Here is a 21,109-nt window from a genome sequence, read left to right on the forward strand (position 1 = left end):
CAATAATTAGCTTTCTTATGCACAGAGCCGACCAACTGACTCCACGAGAAAATCCGTATATATCCGGTGCTGTTGATCTGAATTGTTCTAAATATTCGCTCTAAATGGTTTTACACTAAAATAATTGTTTAAGGTTATAGTTTACTAAATTTTATATCAAGTAAATCAGATCAGAGAAAAGTAGGACTAGGATGCTTTTAAATTTTGTGAATGGAATTTTCACCGCCTAAATATATGCTATTTTTCATCGCCCAGAAATCAGAAGTCAAATACGCCACAAGGGAGTATCATATGCTATCTCTTTCTTTGGCAATGAACTCAACCTTCTACTACATTCTCATTGCTACAGATAATATGACGTTCAACAAGTTTGTTAATGAGGCAGTGTTAGTGGAAACCGTTTTAGTTTGTATTTATCCGCATGAAAAAAAAAACGTCAAACTACATCCAACATTCATTGAAGCGAACGGGCACACACATAGAAGAGCCAACAAGACGATTCAACACGCATCGAAGTTTCGATCTGCCACTTGTCACTCGCCTTTTCGGCAACTACAAGCGGCAGTAGAGTTTTGCTCGTTGACCCAGGTGAGTACAAATCACGCTTTCGTGCCGAAAATATAGTGAAGGAAGAATGAATCTATTTCTGTCCGATGGAGTTATTCGTGTTCGTGTGACTACTCCAAAATTGGTAATTTCTAATGCAGCAAAAAATGAGAAAAAGATGATATGTCAATGTGTGAATCGGATTGATATCATAATGAAAATCATCTGTTTGCATCAACTAATGTGCTGTTTACATAAGAGAAGGGCATATCACTTTGGTTGACTTTATTTTGTTATCAAGGTACCGTGAACTGGGGCTATATTAATTTCTAAGTTAGTTCAACAATGACTCATCTGTTTTTCTGAAACAATAATTCATTTTTATTGATGTGGCCTAATTTGAGGAAATTTTCGTTTTGAAGATTAATTGTAAAATTAATTTCGTAATTTTATTTAGCAAAATATCAAATTCAAATGTGTTAAATGTACGAGAGCATAAAGTTTCAAACATTTTCTGATGATAAACAAGAAAATAAAACAAACATCCCTTGTCATAAGACGAGTTTGTACAATCCCATTTAATTCCACCACTTAATTGTACCATGGCAGATATGTATTTCGACCTCAACAGTAAGGTCGTCTTCAGTGTCTCGTACACTCAACTAAATTATCTTAAGGACATCATAAGTCTCATCTTATGAAGCGTGAAAAAATAATCGATTTCTATTTTCATTGAGAGTATTATGAAAATTAGTCGGTCAGTGATGAAATTCATTTTTGTATCTTATAAAGTTCATAGCAGTTATCTATAGAAAAATAAAACATAAGAGTTGTCTTATGATGCTTATCACTTCTATTTATGTGAAAAACTCATAAGACAAATCTTATGAAAAGAGAAGTCAACATGGCGAAATAAGTATATAGACCATCAACCCGAGCATCAACCGGGAAAACATTTGAGTATCGTCTGTTTCTATTTTCTTACAATCTCCAGATTAACCCGCAGTTAAGAGCCGGTTGTAAATTGTAGGATAAAATGTGTAAGTAAATGATTCCTCTAGTTAAGGTTTTCTATTGTGTTGTTTAGAAACAAAATCACTATTTATATTTTACAGAATTCTGTTGGCGACAAGGCGCATAAAGATTCCAGCCCATCGGTATCATTGAACGTTTGCCACCATCTGTAGAGGAAAATACCAGCGCGGCGATTCTCGAGTCTCCCAACTGATGCGTTGTAACCACGTAAAGACAAAATAGTCGGGGTTGTGAAAAATCGCACCAAACGGCATAATGACTGAAAGGGAGAACATGAATTATTTCATTTCAATTAATGCATACAATTGTTGTATACGATGTTCTCAGTTATGGCAGTGCGGGATAACAGATACGATTAATGTTGGTGAATTGTATATTAGTTTATTTTAAAGATCATTGAGCGTTTACACGAGTTTAAAAATTAAAAAAATAAATATGTTTTATTATATGATTCGCGACTTTCATTTCCTTCTCTTTTGAATCTAGTTCTCCCACACAATATATATACAAATCGTATTGAAAATATTATGACCTTCATATGTAAGCATTATTGGTGTTCATAAGATTCTCTTATGAATTTCTTTATGAGCTTTGAAGAGGCTTAATATTTTCATAAGAATATCTGATGAAAATCATTCTCGGTCATATAACATTCAGTTCATAAGAAAATCGTACAAAGTTTATTAATAATTCTTATAGCAAAAAAACATAAGATGTTCGTATGATTATCACTAGTTTTCTTGGTTGAGTGTACTTGAAGATGTCGTCTTATGACAAGTGAAGACATTGCACTAAAAAGCTCAAAATAATTTTCTTAACAAAACAAACATGTTTAGTTGGCTAAAGCGACATCGTTCTACGGTAGCAGAATGACTTTACAAATTGTTACGTCTCATTCATCATTAAGAATAACAGATTTCGTCAAAGGCATAATGGACGCAAGGCATGATCTTGGCAAAACTTTGACCACTCAAAACAGGTTCCGCCTTGAGTTGTTACGAATTACGATGTTAGTAAGTTAATATTTTTGACCCAAAAAAATATCTGCAGATGAGTGATTAGTTAACATACCTTAGCTTCAAATTCAACCGAGATTTACCCACTTCTATTTTGGTTTCTTCTCTTGTAGCTGTTGATCGAAACAAGCGGGGCGCATATCCACCAAGTAGGCTCTGCTGAATATATTCAGCGGCGACGCATCTAGGACAGGTGTTGGGCGCCATTCCTTCACTCAATACGAACGATAACAAACAGTACACCTACAAGATGAGTGCTGCACTGGCGATTGTGATGGTCTTCGTGGGATGCTGCAGCAACGTGGTGTTCCTGGAGCTATTGGTCAAGTAAGTGTTGGGCAAGGTTAACTACAGTTCGTGCATTAAGTTACTTAGCGGCATGTTGGGTGAATGTCTACCGACAGGGAAATAAGCGTTTAAGCACGTGGAAGTGAATATGTGCATTGTCATGAACTTGGTGATAGCCTTATTTGATAAATGAGTTGCAGATAGTCATATGTCGTTAGTCTCTCAACGCTGAAAACTGGTATACAGCTGACAAGTAATCAAAGCTGATTATAACTCAACGTAACAAATGTGAGGAAAACGGTTGATAAATTCTGTTTAGGTATAAAACTATTTCGAATCTATAAGCTTTGGAATCTATATTTGGAGAATTTAAATTTGTGGGCTTAATCTGACTGTGACTGTGACCAACGAAGACATAAGCTCGTGGTAATTACGTCAAAATAGCAGAAGTAGCACTCAAAACATACAAGAGCTACCCCTTCAGAATGGCAAGAGAGTCATTATGTACAATAGATAATAGTTAGTAATATACCACACAAACAACGACTGCTTGGAAGGTGTTACCCTCTTGCATCAGCTAACAAAAAAAATCAAATCAAGCACATTAAGAAGATTGGATGGACGTTATCTGATAACTACAGTAGCAACGCGAGTCAGCGAGCAAACTAGAAATTGTCGAGGAATCGTAATAGAGGCCCGTCTCTGTAGGAAATAATATTATTGTGTTTGTCTGATTAGATCAAGATAATGAACTAAGACAACAAGTATACAAAACGAAATTTATATTCGTTGCGTTTTGCCAGTAAAACCAAACAATTTGAACGACGTGAGTGATAAAATGACTCTATATAATCGGCAAAGACCCAAACGACGAATAAAGGATCACGATTGGAAGCTTGGAACATGGAACTGAAAGTCGCTAGGTTTCGAAGGTTGCGACAAGATGATCTGCAATGAATTACATCCCCGCAACTTAGACGTCGTGGCATTGTAGGAAATTTGCTGGACAGGACAGAAAGTGCGAAAAAGCGGGCATTGAGCGGCTACCTTCTATCAAAGCTGTGGCACCCCCAACGAGTTGGAAACCGGCTCCATAGTGGTGGGAAAGATGCGCCGACACTTGATTGGGTGGCAGCCAATGGATGTGCAAGAAATACTTCGAATAAATTGTTTAAAAAAAATGATTATCAATAGCGCAGATAATTCCGTAGTAGCCAAAGTCCAACTACTTTAAAGTACACGCGCCAAACTGTAGACCAAAGCAAAGCGATACAAACCGAGCTCCTATAAAAGGATACCTCACGATTTCCACTGTTCTGCTCAATTTCGCGAGATGACGATCAATGTCGAGTTCAAGGAAATCTTCGGAAAGATTGGAAAAGAGAGAGTCGTGGCTACTCCAGATTTTGCACAAAGAGCCAGCGGTCAAATTAATATCTCGCAATTGTTTACACAATCGAAAAGGTTCGCGGGAAATCCGAACTTCAATCGAATTCGACGAGGTCACATTCCTTAATCTGAGGGCTACGGATTCGCTTACTTTTGTCCGAACCGCAGATATCAGTACTAGTTTTCTGCTTTGTCCGCATTATCGCTATTAGAGCTGTAAGTTGTAAAAGCAATGTGGTAAACTTAAGTCTTTATATCTTTTCTTTCTCCTCGTTAGTCTAGTTATTTGTGCAAGAAAGGTGTAGTGCGTCATATGCTAGATTGATGTGTCTTTAAGCAGCCTAATTGTGCTTTTGTGAAGGAAACTGTACAATACATTGTGCTAATCGTTCTGAATAGCTGATGGCTATATCCACTGGCGGCGCCAGAGTTCAGGTAGCAGCATTTTTGGCTTTATTGGTTCATTTACAATTAGGCGTCAGTAGTAAGAACTATTATAAATGGAGGGGTTAATCAGTCAAGCGATAAATCAATTTAAAGAAATGTAAGGTTTTTTCAAATGTTACGAAAATTTCATTGCATTTGATCGTCTATCATTTGTTCAGTAATTTATTTAAAATGGAATCTTCTTAAAAAAACTTCCAATACCTGGAAGTTCTGAGAATATCCAAAGAATTGTGATAATGGATAGACTGTAATCACTACATTTTGAGGGGAGGGGGGGTTTCTAGCAAGGAATAAGGGGAAAAGTACGTCACATCTTTAGGGGGAAAGGGGGGTTCAGAGCATCGTGACGATCCATACAAAAATTTTAGAGCTTTGTTACAAAAATCGTGACAAATGGAGAGGGGGATTGAAAATCGCACAATTTTTGCGTGACGTACTTTATGGACCTTCCCTTACAGAGTCAAAACCGGGTTTTATTACTGTCCAAAATTCTTCAGTTGTTCTCAAGAATTCTTTGGGAATAAACTTCTGACATCTTTTCGTAAATATCATAAATAATTCTTTGGGGAATACCTCCAGGACTTTTCCACAAAATTTCATGAATAATTCCAGAAATTCCTTCAGCAACTCATTCGAAAATTATTCCAGGAATTCCTTTTGATTGACTATCGGGAATTCTATTCTCTTGAGAATTTCATTTTACAGTAATTCTTTCGGAACTTCCACCGACATTTCTTTTAAACATTCCAGGACAAAATTTCAGGGTTTTTTTTTTCAGATATTTTATTTCCAAAAGAACTCCTTAAAATTCTCCAGAAATTTCTTTGGTAAATCCTCAAGACATTCCTTAGCATATTCAAAAAAGGAATTATGAGAAAATTTCGAAAATTTCTTCGGAATTTCCTGTACGAATTCTTTTGAAAATTTATTCAAAAATTCTCTACGAAAAATGTTTGACGGAATTACCCCGAGCAAAGTCTAACATCATAATAGCTTAGTTTAGCTTACCTTGATTGACTGTACACATAGTAGTTGCCAGTCGTAATTGGACGAGAAAAAACAAATATGCACAGCTCGCTAATATAATAGTCTTCTTGGGACTAGAAAGCTATTCTCACTATACATACTTCGGAGTTTCTTTAATTCAAGACCAATAACGATACCGGCTATGTTCTCACAGTCAATTAAGATAAGAGGAGGAAAATTAGTTCGACATTCATTGCTACAAGAGACCGAGGAATCCTCTGTATCTCCAAGAGCGCACTGGAAAGGAATCCAGTATTATGCGCTCGATAATGGCGGCCAAGTGAATGTTTTTTTCTACATTCAAAATTTTTGCAATTAAGAAAAATTTACGATCGTATTCCTGAAGGAATTTTTGGAAACCGAATTATTATTTATGGGGTTATTTTTTACAACAAAAATGTTTGGAGAATTTTCATAGCTGAGATTCATGATTGAGATTCCAAAGTTTCGTAATTTTCTTTCTCTTCTCAGCTAGAAATTGAAAATATATATTGAAAATATATTGAAACAGGACAAAATTGAAGCAAATATAGGGCACAAACAAATCAACACAAGATACGTTTTTGACTTTTGAGATACAAAACTGTTGGTTCAAGGCAAAGTGGATGAGAGCCAATATTTTTTTGTAAAAACGAGGTCTACATTGCTTAAAATATGTAAATATTTTCTACCTCTTGAATGCCAAATGGCACTCACTTGACAGCGATTATCGAGCGCAAAATACTGGATAGTACGTTAGTTGGAAAGGAAATCTATTGGAAAACGCCTTGGATGATGATGATGATGATGATGATGATGATGATGATACTACCATCTATTGTAGCAAGGCACCTGCCGATAGCACTGGCCATATCTGACAAACGATTTGATCATGATTATACTATTGTATGTATTTCATCAAACTCCTGTATGAAGGGCCAAAAATGGGTGGGGTGGTTCCATAAGCAAAGACACTTATGCGAATCCACGGGATGGATAGAGAATCTCCTTCCAGAAGAAAGTTCGTACATACAATAATACAATCTAGCCCTTGTTCCCCAGATTGACCCAATAGATGGGGAGAAGAGCCCGCCCTTTATCCACGAAATGTTAACAATAGGAAGTTGGCAATTCCACTCTTCCTATCCAAATCGTTTCAATCGGGTGCCCTGATGGATATTTTATATATAATTATATAGTTTTAATGTAAATTATGATAATTTGCAATGGAATTTTCTCACCAAATCTGTCCTCAATGTGCAAGATCCTTTCTTCAACATCAGACTGTTTTGATATGAATGGTTTTCTTCAGAGATGGAAAGACCAATTGTTCGTTGAGGTTCTGGTGAAAATCAGGTTATACTTGAATCGACATATCCGGGGAACATCCAATTTGGCGATTTCGTGACAAGACTTTTCTTCTTAATAGTTTCCGGGAAATTACTAGATGGTTTCCACGTCAACGTGCACGAATAAGTGTCTAGGCATCACTTTTACACAATTTCCGAGGAATGCAGATGACACCATTGGTATGTTATTCCGATTCCGTTGCACCACTGATGCATCGCAAATTAAGTAATAGAACACAAATCGACCAACAGGATTCGATAGACTGCATCGATTTGCGACTTTCCTGAGTCTTAATCTTCTTTCCATTGCCTTCTGTTTGGTTTTCATGAAAAACTGTCTGACCACTTTTGTTTAGTCCGCAGAGCTGCTGGATATTACGGAAGCCGCTGGAGTAGAGCTGTACAGCTGGATTGGATGCCATTTTTTATCTCACTTGGGACGCGAATAGAGAGGCCAGCAGAAAGGCTCCAAAGAACATTTTGGGAATTGAAGTACTGAAAAATTTTGTGCACGATTCCTTTCAAAAAAAAAAAAAAAAAAAATTCAGTTAAAAATTATCTGACATGAAAAAACGCGTCTTTTCACAAGCAATGACTACTAGGTTTTTCCTAATATTGGAAAACGCCTTGGAAAGCGACAAATTATTTCTTTTTGTTAAGAAAATTATTTTAAGTAGAATGTGTTCACTTGTCGTGAGACGAGTTTGAACAAACCCCTTTACTTCCTCCACTTAATTGTACCTTGACAGATACGTATTTCGACCTCAACAGTAAGGTCGTCTTCAGTGTCTCGTACGAGTCGAGACACGAGTCAAGTACGAGACACTGAAGACGACCTTACTGTTGAGGTCGAAATACGTATCTATCAAGGTACAATTAAGTGGTGAAAGTAAATGGGATTGTACAAACTCGTCTTACGACAAGGGGAATTATTTCTATTGAACGACGCCATATTCATGATGATACAAAGACGAAAACGCAATGGCTGTCTAATGCATTTCACTGATTCGGAAGCATGTCGCGACGACTAAAGTACGCACTGTACTTACTCGATGGATGCTGCAGCAAAGTCTGACATCATAATGAGCAAAAATTGAAAATCGACATCAAATTGAAATCATAATTTGTTTTCAAATTTTGATCTCCATGATTTATTATATGTACATATTGCGATTTCAGTTTGTTGACGATTTCTAAATTTTATAAACTGGTCCCGAGTTTTTTATATACCCTCATTATGATGTCTCATCCACAGCAGAAATAGTTTTTATTTTGATATCACAGTAAGATTCCTTTGCTGTAAATTTTGTCATTTTAACCGTTAAAACGAACAAAGTAATCAAAATCATCGAATAAAACTTGCGAGAAAAACGGTTAAAGATTACTATATGAAATTTTTTTGGCAACATAGGAAATTTAGCAAGTGAATAAATCGTCTTTGTTGCGAAACAATTTTCTGTATGCAAGAAAAATTGTCGAGGAATTCTCGCTTAACTTTTCAAAAGGTCCTAAGTAACATTTTTTCATGAATTAATTTGAATAGCGCAGTCAACAGAACAACATGAAAGCTTTTGATTGCAATACTCAAATTAATTCATGAAAAAAATGTTACTTAGGACCTTTTATAAAGTTAAGCGTGATTTCAATTGAGCACGAAAAGAATAACATATCAATAATGAGCATTTTTTTTTCTTTATAACTTTGCTTACGAAAATCCGATCAGTTCGCATCAACAACCGTCTTACAGATTAGGAAATATTCTACGAAGTCTACGGGTTGATTATATTTAGGGAGAGATCCTCCAGTGCCGGACACATAAACCATTTAAAAAAATAAACTAACTATCCGTGTTATGTTTCTCTTTATACCTTATACACAAAATCACTGATGATTCATAAAAACTATATTTGATCATTTGAACACGTTTTTCAACGTTTTTCGGTGAAAAATTTCACAGGTTCAGAAAAATGTCTCCTGGTACCGGACACTATTGCATCATGTTCAAATGTGACTAGTTCCGGTTATATGAGTAAAGACATCATTCAGAATAGTAATATTTTTCACGTGCTTTAAGTTGTAAATATTAAAAATTGTGCGTAGAGCTTATTTAACTCTCCAGCAAAATTTTTTACCTACATCCTAATCCAAATTCCCACCTTTTTCAATGTTCTCTTCATTTTTTGTTTCTGCTCATGTATGTGGCTTTCTCAGCAAGAAAGTAAAGAATGGCTATGAAAGTTCTCAATGTCCGAACGGGGCGGATACTATCGAATACATACAGACATTTATTTTGCACCACAATTATATGGTACATCTAACAAATCATGATCACTATTTAAAATATGGCTAATATGGACCATCTTCACATAATCAGAATGCATTAGATTGATTTTAATATTGTTGATTCAAACCTTCTAAAATAACGCGAAACATCAAAATTTTAAGCATTTTTGTTCAATTTCAAATTTTGTACAAAGTTTACCACATGAAGATCTGATATTCCATGCCGTTAAAAGCCTTTTCAATAGCTTCCTTTTGTACTTAATAAGATGAAGGAGGGACCTCTGCAAGTGTCGTTTTAAGAAGTGTCCGGTATTGGGAGGTGTCCGGCGCTGGGGGATCTCCCTCTAAATTAGCCGCCTCACGAAACGATCTTTTACATACGTGGCTATTTCTTTAGTAATTTCCATTATAAACTTCAAACTGTTAAATTACAATCAATTCAGTTGAAAATTTAGGAGGTTCATCAAAACAGCAAATGTTATCATCCAAGCATAGGGAAGCGAAAAAGTCAAAATTTCAATCACTCTAAACTCTAAGCAAAATAATTACCTTTTAATCTGTTTTGCGTAGTTTACGTCGGGCGGTCGTATCTTGTATATTCTTCTTCTTCTTCTTCTTATTGGCATTACATCCCCATACTGGGACAGAGCCGCCTCGCAGCTTAGTGTTCATTAAGCGCTTCTACAGTTATTAACTGCGAGGTTTCTAAGTCAGGTTACCATGTTTGCATTCGTATATCATGAGGCTAGCACGATGACACTTTTATGCCCAGGGAAGTCGAGACAATTTCCAATCCGAAAATTGCCTAGACCGGCACCGGGAATCGAACCCAGCCACCCTCAGCATGGTCTTGCTTTGTAGCCGCGCGTCTTACCGCACGACTAAGGAGGGCCCCAGAAGTTGAAATTTTGGACGATCAAGCGAAAAAGAAAATCGTTTAAACGGGAGTCCCGCAAAACACCGATGTTCTTCTTGGCTTGATCGTCCAAAATTTCGACTTCTGGTACCCTAATCTTATCTCATTGGCGATGGAAGGCCTGCAGGTCATGTTTCGAAAGGGACAAATCGATACGAAATTTGCGAAAAAGTATCCACGTGTCTTAGAGGGACTCGAACCCTCAACTTCCTACTCTCTAGATAGGCGTGATAACCCCTACACAATGAGACCACTTAAAGCTCACGTTTGCGAAAAAGCCATCAGAATCCGAGTACTAATCTCCACCGCGGTTGCATATTGAATATCTTTCGTATATCCATAGTCAAGCGAGCACACCTTGTTTATTATTCGAGAAACCGCTTGACTGCGAAGGGTCCGCAAATTGTCTCCCACCTTGCTTACTGCGCCCGTCGCACATAGGAGTACGCAGTGTAAAAGCGTGGCCAAAACTATGTTAATCATTTTGTCGTCTGTAAATGCATTCAATTAACAGCAAAGCGTATTTTTTTTTCAACCGTCTAAGACGAATAATTATCTACTAACTATAATAAGTACTCTCCATTTAATTCCACCAGTTAACTGGTGCGGAATTAAATGGAGAGTACTTAATTCGTCTTAGACGGTTGAATACATTCCACTAAAAGAGTTTTATATATTTTTCCGTATTTTTTTGTTTAGTGCTCTTTGTATTAAACTAGTAGTGAAGTATGGCCACTGGCGGCGTCAGTTGTTGTTATTAGGTAAAGCACCACTTGGCGTAAGAACGCTGCCTTTGGGTACTACAGCGTGATTGCGACTAGTGGTGTTCTCCTCTGGCTCTGCCAATGAGTATGATTTTTATGTTGATTTTCATTCTTTAATTATTACCTACTAAGATTTCCAAAAAATGTGCTTCGTTTGTTCACTTCGAATATATAAATTTGTCATCGGATAATGTTAAAGTTCCTGGATAATGTATTGATATTACAATCAATGGAGCAGATCAGATAAATACGTTGCACTTCAACCGCTTTATTTCTTAACAACCTTTTACATCCGTGAAATGCTTATGCTTTTCATCAAAGTTCAGCTCTTCTTTGAAAGCGAACCATTTATTGGCATCGCGAACCATATTGATATCGCTCAAAATCATAAAAAAATATTTTTTTTTTCGTTTAGCATTTTTAGCAAATTTCACTATATTGAAATAAAAACAACTCACGATTGCGTGAGGATGCGTGAAATGTTTTTCGTGGAGCTTATTAAGGAACCTACAATCTTTTCAACGCTCACAATTTTGTTGCTTGATCGGACTTGGAACCTACTCAAAAGTTTAATTTAGTAAAACATATTATTGTAAGAAAGGTAAAAAAGCTTGCAATTAATATCATCATTATGGATCACCGGAAAATTATTTCAAATCGAATCATTCTTGAAAACGTTTTTAAATACTCTCATTATTGGCACCTACATTGAGTTTCATCTTAAAAATAATTTAAAACCCAGAAAAACACGATGAAACATGAACATTTTTTCATGGACATTTGCGATAAAACTAGCATGTTAATTATGGTGAAGTTATGGCAGCCAGCATTGCTCACAAGTAATCAATATTGATCCGAAAATCCCATGGAAAATTAGTATTTATTAGTATTTGAGAGTATAAAAACGAAAAATAATATGGGGTTAGGCAAAATGATTGAGATAGGCAAAATTTGGCCCAAATTCAAATCCTTATAACTTTTTGAAAAATTGATGAAATTGGACACAACTGGAAGCATTCGCCGGCAAATTTAGTCAAGATTTAGGAACATGTGCGATCACGAATACTGGCCACCGGACACCGGAGATGTTTCGGATTTTCGGAGGCCATGTCAAAAACACATTTTTTCTGCCGCTCGTATTTTTGTGTGGTTTGAAGTTACATCGATAAACATTATTTTCCTAGAAACTAGATCTTATTGAAAATTGAATGCGGGCTGTTGCGCTAAGATCCGTTGGAAAACAGCCGAGATATGGCCATTTCAGTAAACCTGGTTCCGGATACTATGGTCAATTATGTGTATCCTTCCAATCACGTATATATTATCCGGTACCATATCAATATTGGTATAAAACTTCAAGATTTTTCATGGAGATGCTTCAGGAAGCATATGCAGGACGATCAGTTGCCCTGACCACTCTGTAGTAGGTTCCAGGTGCCCCGGGGGAAGTGGCCAATTTGAAAAACGTTCAGAACCCTATCAATATGGGTATCAAACTTCAAGATTTTCATGGAGATGCTTCAGGAAGCATATGCAGGATGATCAATTGCCCTGACCACTCTGTAGTAGGTTCCAGGTGCCCCGGGGAAAGCGGCCAATTTGAAAAACGTTCAGAACCCTATCAATATGGGTATCAAACTTCAAGACTTTCGAGGTGATACTTTTGAATGCATTTTAGAACCAGCAGCTGTCATGACCACTCTGTAGTAGGTTCCAGGTGTCCTGGGGAAGTGGCCAATTTGCAAAATGTTCGAAACCATATCAAAATGAGTATCAAAGTTCAAGTTTTTTCATGGAGATGCTTCAGGAAGCATATTCAGGACGATCAGTTGCCCTGACCACTCTGTAGTAGGTTCCAGGTGCCCCGGGGGAAGTGGCCAATTTGAAAGACGTTCAGAACCCTATCAACATGGGTATCAAACTTCAAGATTTTTTATGAAGATGCTTCAGGAAGCATATTCAGGATGATCAATTGCCCTGACCACTCTGCCTGATGATCAAGTGCCCCGGGGGAAGTGGCCAATTTGAAAAACGTTCAGAACCCTATCAATATGGGTATCAAACTTCAAGATTTTTCATGGAGATGCTTCAGGAAGCATATTCAGGACGATCAGTTGCTCTGACCACTCTGTAGTAGGTTCCAGGTGCCCCGGAGAAAGTGGCCAATTTGATAAACGTTCAGAACCATATCAATATGGGTATCAAACTTCAATATTTTTCGAGGTGATACTTCTTAATGCATTTTAGAACCAGCAGCTGTCATTACCACTCTGTAGTAGGTTCCAGGTGTTTCGGGGAAGTGACCAATTTGCAAAATGTTCGAAACCATATCAAATACTCAATACTCATTATCAAAGTTCAAGGTTTTTCATGGAGATGCTTTTGGACTCTCCTGTCAAATAGAGTTCGCCGCCACACGAAGTTGACCATCTACAAAACGCTCATTAGACTGGTCGGCCTCTATGGCCACGAAAGTTGGATGTTGCTGGCGAAGGACCAACGCGCCCTTGGAGTTTCCGAATGGAAGGTATTGCGGACTATTTATGGTGGGGTGCAGATGGAAGCCAATGGAGGTGGTGGTGGAGGCCAATGAACCACGAGTTGTAACTGTTAGGAGAACCACCACATGGTACAATTTTGGCGGTTACGGTGGGCCGGGCATGTAGCGAGAATGTCAGACGACAACCCGATTGAGATGGTGCTCGATTATGATCCGACCGGTACAAGAAGAAGAGGCGCGATGCGGTCACTGGAGATTGACCAAGTGTAAGATGGCCTGCCATCAATGGCAGCAGGTCGCAAGCATGACTTAGCAATTGTGTGGGGTGCTATATCTTGACATGGCCATGGTCCTATTATGGTACTTAAGGGCAAAGTGAAGCCTGCCGATTATCAAATTATTTTGGAAGACAAGGTATTTGTTGATATGATGACAAATCCTGAATATGACGTCTGTTTTTCATTTTTGCGAAAGATCCGCAGGTCGCGTTCCACTTGGTCGATCCACCGTGACCGCTGCACGCCTCTTCTTCTTGTACCGGTCGGATTATTATCGAAGCATCATCTCAATCGAGTTATCGTCTGACATTCTGGCTACATGCCCGGCCCATCGTAACCGCCAAAATTGTACCGTGTGGGTAGTTCTCCTAACAGTTACAACTCGTGGTTCATTGACCTCCACCACCACCTCCATTGTCTTCCATCTGCACCCCACCATAGATGGTCCGCAACACCTTCCATTCAGAAACTCCAAGGGCGCGTTGGTCCTTCGCCAGCAACATCCAACTTTCGTGGCCATAGAGGCAGACCAGTCTAATGAGCGTTTTGAAGATGGTCAACTTCGTGCTGCGGCGAACTCTATTCGACAGGAGAGTCCAAAAGCATCTCCATGAAAAACCTTGAACTTTGATGCTCATTTTGACATGGTTTCGAACATTTTGCAAATTGGCCACTTCCCCAGGACACCTTGAACCTACTACAGAGTGGTCATGACAGCTGCTGGTTCTAAAATACATTTAAAGGTATCACCTCGAAAAATCTTGAAGTTCGTTACCCATATTGATAGGGCTCTGAACGTTTTTCGAATTGGCCACTTCCCCAGGAGCACATGGAACCTACTACAGAGTGGCAAGGGAAACTGATCGTCCTGAATATGCTTTCTGAAGCATCTCCATGAAAAATCTTGAAGTTTAGTACCCATATTGATAGGGTTCTGAACGTTTTTCAAATTGGCCACTTCCTCCGGGGCACCTTGAAACTACTACAGAATGATCAGGGCAACTGATCATCCTGAATATGCTTTCTGAAGCATCTTCATGAAAAATCTTGAAGTTTGATACCCATATTGATAGGGTTCTGAACGTCTTTCAAATTGGCCACTTCCCCCGGGGCACCTGGAACCTACTACAGAGTGGTCAGGGCAACTGATCGTCCTGAATATGCTTCCTGAAGCATCTACTTGAACAAACTTGAACTTTGATACTCATTTTAATATGGTTTCGAACATTTTGCAAATTGGCCATTTCCCCAGGACACCTGGAACCTACTACAGAGTGGTCATGACAGCTGCTGGTTCTAAAATGCATTTAAAAGTATCACCTCGAAAAATCTTGAAGTTTGATACCCATATTGATAGGGTTCTGAACGTTTTTCGAATTGACCACTTCCCCCGGGGCACCTGGAACCTACCACAGAGTGGTCAGGGCAGCTGATTGTCCTGAATATGCTTCCTGAAGCATCTCCATGAAAAATCTTGAAGTTTGATACCCATTTTGATAGGGTTCTGAACGTTTTTCAAATTGGCCACTTCCCCCGGGGCACCTGGAACCTACTACAGAGTGGTCAGGGCAAGTGATCGTCCTGAATATGCTTCCTGAAGCATCTCCATGAAAAATCTTGAAGTTTGATACCCATATTGATAGGGTTCTGAACGTTTCTCAAATTGGCCACTTCCCCCGGGGCACATGGAACCTACTACAGAGTGGTCAGGGCAGCTGAGTGTCCTGAATATGCTTCCTGAAGCATCTCCATGAAAAATCTTGAAGTTTGATACCCATATTGATAGGGTTCTGAACGTTTTTCAAATTGGCTACTTCCCCCGGGGCACCTGGAACCTACTACAGAGTGGTCAGGGCAACTGATCGTCCTGCATATGCTTCCTGAAGCATCTCCATAAAAAATCTTGAAGTTTGATACCAATATTGATATGGTACCGGATAATATATACGTGATTGGAAGGATACACATAATTGACCATAGTATCCGGAACCAGGTTTACTGAAATGGCCATATCTCGGCTGTTTTTCAACGGATCTTAGCGCAACAGCCCGCATTCAATTTTCAATAAGATCTAGTTTCTAGGAAAATAATGTTTATCGATGTAACTTCAAACCACACAAAAATACGAGCGGCAAAAAAAAGGTATTTTTGACATGGCCTCCGAAAATCCGGAACATCTCCGGTGTCCGGTGGCCAGTATTCTTGACCGCACATGTTCCTAAATCTTGACTAAATTTGCTGTCGAATGCTTCCGGTTTTGTCCAATTTCATCAATTTTTCAAAAAGTTATAAGGATTTGAATTTGGGCCAAATTTTGCCTATCTCAATCATTTTGCCTAACCCCTGTATCTAAAAAAAATGTGTTTGACTTTTGGCCAGGATTCGGGCTGAAATACTCCTTAGTGCGTCGGATCGGATTGCTATCGAAAACCATTTTCGCCAGGTTATTGTCCGATATTCTGGTATCGTCCCCGGCCCACAACAGTCATCCGATTTACGCGGTGTGTAAATCGTAAGTCGTAAATCGGACAACTGGGATAGACTGACTGTGACAATGTGAAAGACTATCACCTTGCCGTAATCCTCTGCGCTTTTTAAAAGGACTCGTGGATGCCACTGAAACTCGAACTTTAATTCTTACCTATTTTACATATGATTCAAATTGATCTAAATGTAAATTGCTATAATAGATTAATTTTTTTAAAGCTAGGGGGCGCCCAGATTTCGCTAAGCGTGCTGAGAATTCACGCTACGGCTCTAATGCATATACCTACACTGAAAACAGCATTGTAGTAAAAAATACCATATTGATAGTTTAAATTAAATGCATAACACCAATTGATTTGTGCAGACTCCATACTGCATTTATTTCAACAATGTATGAGCAGTATTTTCTACCATAGCCACATAATAAACAAACAAATGACAAAATTACCACAGAACATGGTCAACCCAAACGGAAATTATAGTTAAAAATTGAACCATTTGTTGCATTTAAATTTGTAGTATATTTTACTGTGCTGTGTCGTATTTTTATGGGTACGATATTTGTCAAACGAATTGAAATTGGTAAACAAACATAAAATTTTCATTCTTTATTTAGCCATTCTTGAATTGTAGCTTCAATCAGAATACATGTATGCTGATTATGGAGAACATAACAAACCCAAAATTTTCTAGATTTCCCAACATGTCAGATCTGATAGTGTTATTTTGCCGACATAACAGGTACAGGTACATAGTACATAAAGGTACAGCTGACGGGTGAGTTGCTGCTCTCGAGATCGTTCCAGCACAATCCTCACGTCTTTGTCCACCTCACGACTGAAAATGACGGTCGTTTGTCGTTCCTTCGCTGGTAAACTCCAATGCCACCGTAGCTCTGTGTCTTTAAAAAGCTTAAATAAATTGATGGAAAAATGACAAAAAATGAATCTTACCATTTAAAGTATAAATAATCGATGAATTCAACTTCCAGTACGTAATAATAATTCACGGAATCCCGTATTCTCATCTCGAGCTAGAAGAAAAATCAAAGTTTACCACACATTTTTTTGGCCTAAAATATATTCATACAAACCATCAATGAATGGACAACTATATCCGTACACAAATATTCCGAACATCTTTCGGTTGTTTTGCGTATTCTGTTTTATTAAATCACTTAATAACAAAGGAACTGTATATGGACAACTTTGATTTTGTCGAGAGGAAAAGATGACAGAAAATGTTTTGTAATTTTTACCATGCACATGGTAAAGTTTATGGTATTTTTGAAAACATTGAAGTTATTTTAAATATCTGTGCATTTCATTTAACAACATGTTGATATTGTGAATTTTACTACGCGACCATGGTTAAATTTACTTCACACTCAGTTTCAGTGTATATGAAATAACGAACCTTGATCTAACTCTACAGTGAAATTGATAAATTGAAAAGTGTCTTAATTACAAAATCTTTAGGAAATTTTAGAAATTCAAGATTTTTTCCGCCGAATTTCCTGAGGAAATTCGAAGGAATTTCATAAGTAATATCGGGATTTTTTCTCTGAGAATTTCACTAGATTATTCCAAGGATATTCGTTATATTTTAGAAGATTTTCCCCGAAAAGTCCGAACAAGTCAAAAATTTCGCTGGGAAACAAACATAATTTAAAAAAATCACCTCCGACTTAAACAGCTTTCATACCAGCCAGCACACACCTCTATCGACAACGAGCTGCACTGGGGAGAACTCGAAATAGTTATCAGCGCTGCATGAACGGAGATGCTTTGCCACCGGCGAGAGCAGCAGCATACGTTCATCCGTTCACTCATGTAGGGGTAGACTGCTTTGGTCCGATTGATAGGGGTCGTGCGCGGTGGGGTTTTACTTATCTGTTTGGCAATAAGAGCTGCTGGAAATTTTCTAATCTTAAAGCACCTAATTTGTGTATTATGGTGTTTTGAAGTGAAGGTTTGTCTGATACGACCGGGTACTACGAAATGTAATTTAGGTCGTTGATCACTCATGTAGGAGTTTAAATCAAGCGGAATCAGTTGAAGATTGAAGGCAGTTATCCGATGAGTTGAATTCATCAACACTACACAACGATATCACTACAGTTATGCGAAATGGACGGAATCTGTCTTAAGAAAGGATCAATCTATTTTGAGAAAGATGGCTTTGTAACTTTTTACTGGTGATAACCTGTTCATGGTCGCATATTTGAAACACTCGCATTTTTGTTCATTTTCCAAAAAGCCTGTGAAACGTTCAGAATCCTCAATTTACTGCATCTAATCTCATAACAATAAAATAGGCTTTACTATCTTCCTTATCTGTGGTAAGCTGGAAATGATTGAGTTTGTGGGAGAGGATTGACAAACTATTTACAAAATCAACCAAATTGCAAATGTTACAAATATGCGATCACATGTTAAGATCGAGTTCTATTTTGTGCATGGAATTGATCTTGCTCTCTCGCAGAGTGTGAAGATTGACACTTCCAATTCCAGCAATAGCATATCACTTTCCCGCAAAACTAATTGCATTTCTCATTCTCTTTCTTCTCCAGAATCGATCCCGGCTCGGGCAACCTGATCACGTTCCTGCAGTTCCTGTTCATCGCCCTCGAAGGCTTCATCAACACGTCCAAATGTGGCACCGTCAAACCACGGATCGGCCTCCGAGACTACACCATTCTGGTGGCGATGTTCTTTGTGTCCAGCGTCTGCAACAACTACGCCTTCGACTTCAACATCCCGATGCCGCTGCATATGATCTTCCGGGCGGGATCGCTCATCGCCAACATGGTGATGGGGATCGTCATTCTACGCAAGCGGTACGCCTTCTCCAAGTACCTTTCGGTAGGAATGATCACCGCTGGAATCGTTATTTGCACAATCATCTCCGGAAAGGAAGTCAAGAGCACCCAGGTGGTGGAAACCGAAGAAGAGGAAGATCCAATGACCGTGTTCTTCTGGTGGGCGGTGGGTATTGCGCTGCTGACGCTTGCTCTTTTCGTTTCCGCTCGAATGGGTATCTATCAGGAAGTGCTCTACAAACGCTACGGAAAACACCCGAAGGAAGCCCTGTTCTACACTCACTTGCTACCGCTGCCCTTTTTCTTGATCCTGACCACCAACATCTGGGACCACATCAAGATAGCGAATGCCAGTGAGCTATACGCGCTGCCGATCGTCAACATCGGCGTTCCGATTATGTGGGTCTATCTGCTGGGTAACGTTCTCACGCAGTACCTTTGCATCAGTTCCGTGTACGTGCTGACCACGGAATGCTCCTCATTGACCGTTACCCTAGTCGTGACGCTCCGCAAGTTCGTCTCCCTTCTGTTTTCAATCGTGTACTTCAGCAATCCGTTCACCATCTACCACTGGATCGGTACGCTTTTGGTCTTTACAGGGACGATAATCTTCACCGAAGTGATCGACAAAGTTCGACAAGCGCTGGCTCCGCCGAAAGCGGCAGCAGCAGCAGTGGGCGATAAAAAGGGAAATTAAATGAAGAAAATAGGATCGATGAAGGCCACAAATGTCCAAAAGGTGGACTAAGGTGCTCCCTAAGGGATTGTTCAGGATTGTTTTATAGTTTTACTAATGTAACAAACTTGTACGATAATTTTATTGTTTTACTTGGCTTTTCTAAGTATGGAGCATATGATTTGAGTGAGAAACGAACAGTTTGAATGTGTGTGAGTGACTTTACTTGATTTCAAAATCAAATCATATCGTTGGGCTGTTTCCTGACTAGTAATACATCATCAGCAACAAGTAGTCATAGCCATGCATTTGCAATTATTTTTTTATATTGTATTGACAAAGTTAGACTAGATTAATAAAATATCGTTGTCTTAATTGTTGTGTTTAATTGAATCGAAAGAAATGGATCCCTTAAAGCATTTGCTTGAAAATTTAATTATCATTAGTCAAGTTGAAAACCGGAATGGGGGACTATCGAAGTTGAATTTGTCTCGCAATCCGTACGTTAAACCTAACTTCGCTAGAGGCGCGCTAGTCTCATTGGGCCCTAATTAGACTAGCGCGCCACTAGCGTAGTTTGGTTTAACGTACGGATTACGAGAAAAATCCAACTTCGCTAGTCTCCTATGCCGGTTTTCAACTTAATTGAGTATACAATTTTGATTTTCTTTTCCTTCAGCTATTTTATCAACAATTAGAAGATACAGCAGACACAAAATACTTGAAATACAATATCAAACATTAAAGAATATTATGCCAGTTGAAGCGAGAGGCTTCCACCGATGCACGAATTCACGAAATTTTATTCCATTGGGCCATGTAGATGCGTTCATCGCCTTTGGTTTTGCAGAACAACTTTGAAAGAAACGTAATCCAATGTATTAGTTGTTCGATTTTTCCAAAACTAAGTGGTGTTGAACTTCATTACTAATAAGATTTAAGAACAACTTATGTAACAAAGATAAGAAATTCCATGCTTATCCAAATTCAATCTAAATTAAATCCAATGCAAAATCAATCCAAATCTAATTCAAATCCAATCCAACCCAAATCCAATCCAAATCCAATTCAAATTCAATCCAAATCCAATCCAAATCCATTTCAAATCTAATCGAAATCCAATCCAAATCTAAATCCAAACCAAATCCAATACAAAGCCAATCCAAAATCAATCCAAATCCATAATCTAACTTTTAGTTTGGCGTATAGTACACCATCATCCATTTGCCATTAATTAGTACTGCTAGCCAATAACTCTAAACTAATTTTACGCATAATAAATTCGAACTTCCGAATAGCTTTGTAAAAT

At 38.4% G+C, this 21,109-nt stretch overlaps 1 protein-coding gene across 3 annotated transcripts; it reads left to right on the plus strand.

Moving 5' to 3' along the window:
• The first annotated feature begins 431 nt into the window (after positions 1-431).
• LOC134226508 (UDP-xylose and UDP-N-acetylglucosamine transporter) lies at positions 432-20,175 on the plus strand. Of its 3 annotated transcripts, none has more exons than XM_062707330.1 (3): positions 432-588; positions 2,711-2,924; positions 18,876-20,175. In XM_062707330.1, exons 2-3 carry the CDS (start codon positions 2,848-2,850, stop codon positions 19,819-19,821), a joined length of 1,023 nt encoding a protein of 340 aa, XP_062563314.1. In that variant the 5' UTR covers positions 432-588; positions 2,711-2,847; the 3' UTR covers positions 19,822-20,175. The 3 variants fall into 3 exon arrangements, with proteins under 3 accessions (XP_062563314.1, XP_062563316.1, XP_062563317.1); XM_062707332.1 differs by having other exon boundaries at positions 546-691; XM_062707333.1 differs by lacking the exon at positions 432-588 and adding an exon at positions 702-847.
• The last annotated feature ends 934 nt before the right edge of the window (positions 20,176-21,109 follow it).

This window comes from Armigeres subalbatus, chromosome 3 (genome assembly GCF_024139115.2).
Source record: "Armigeres subalbatus isolate Guangzhou_Male chromosome 3, GZ_Asu_2, whole genome shotgun sequence".
Taxonomy (NCBI): domain Eukaryota; kingdom Metazoa; phylum Arthropoda; class Insecta; order Diptera; family Culicidae; genus Armigeres; species Armigeres subalbatus.

Coding starts and splice junctions, on each gene's coding strand:
- LOC134226508 (XM_062707330.1), top strand. CDS start 2,848: ATGAGTGCTGCACTGGCGATTGTGATGGTCTTCGTGGGATGCTGCAGC. Junction 2,925..18,875: donor TTCCTGGAGCTATTGGTCAA/GTAAGTGTTGGG, acceptor TTTCTTCTCCAG/AATCGATCCCGGCTCGGGCA.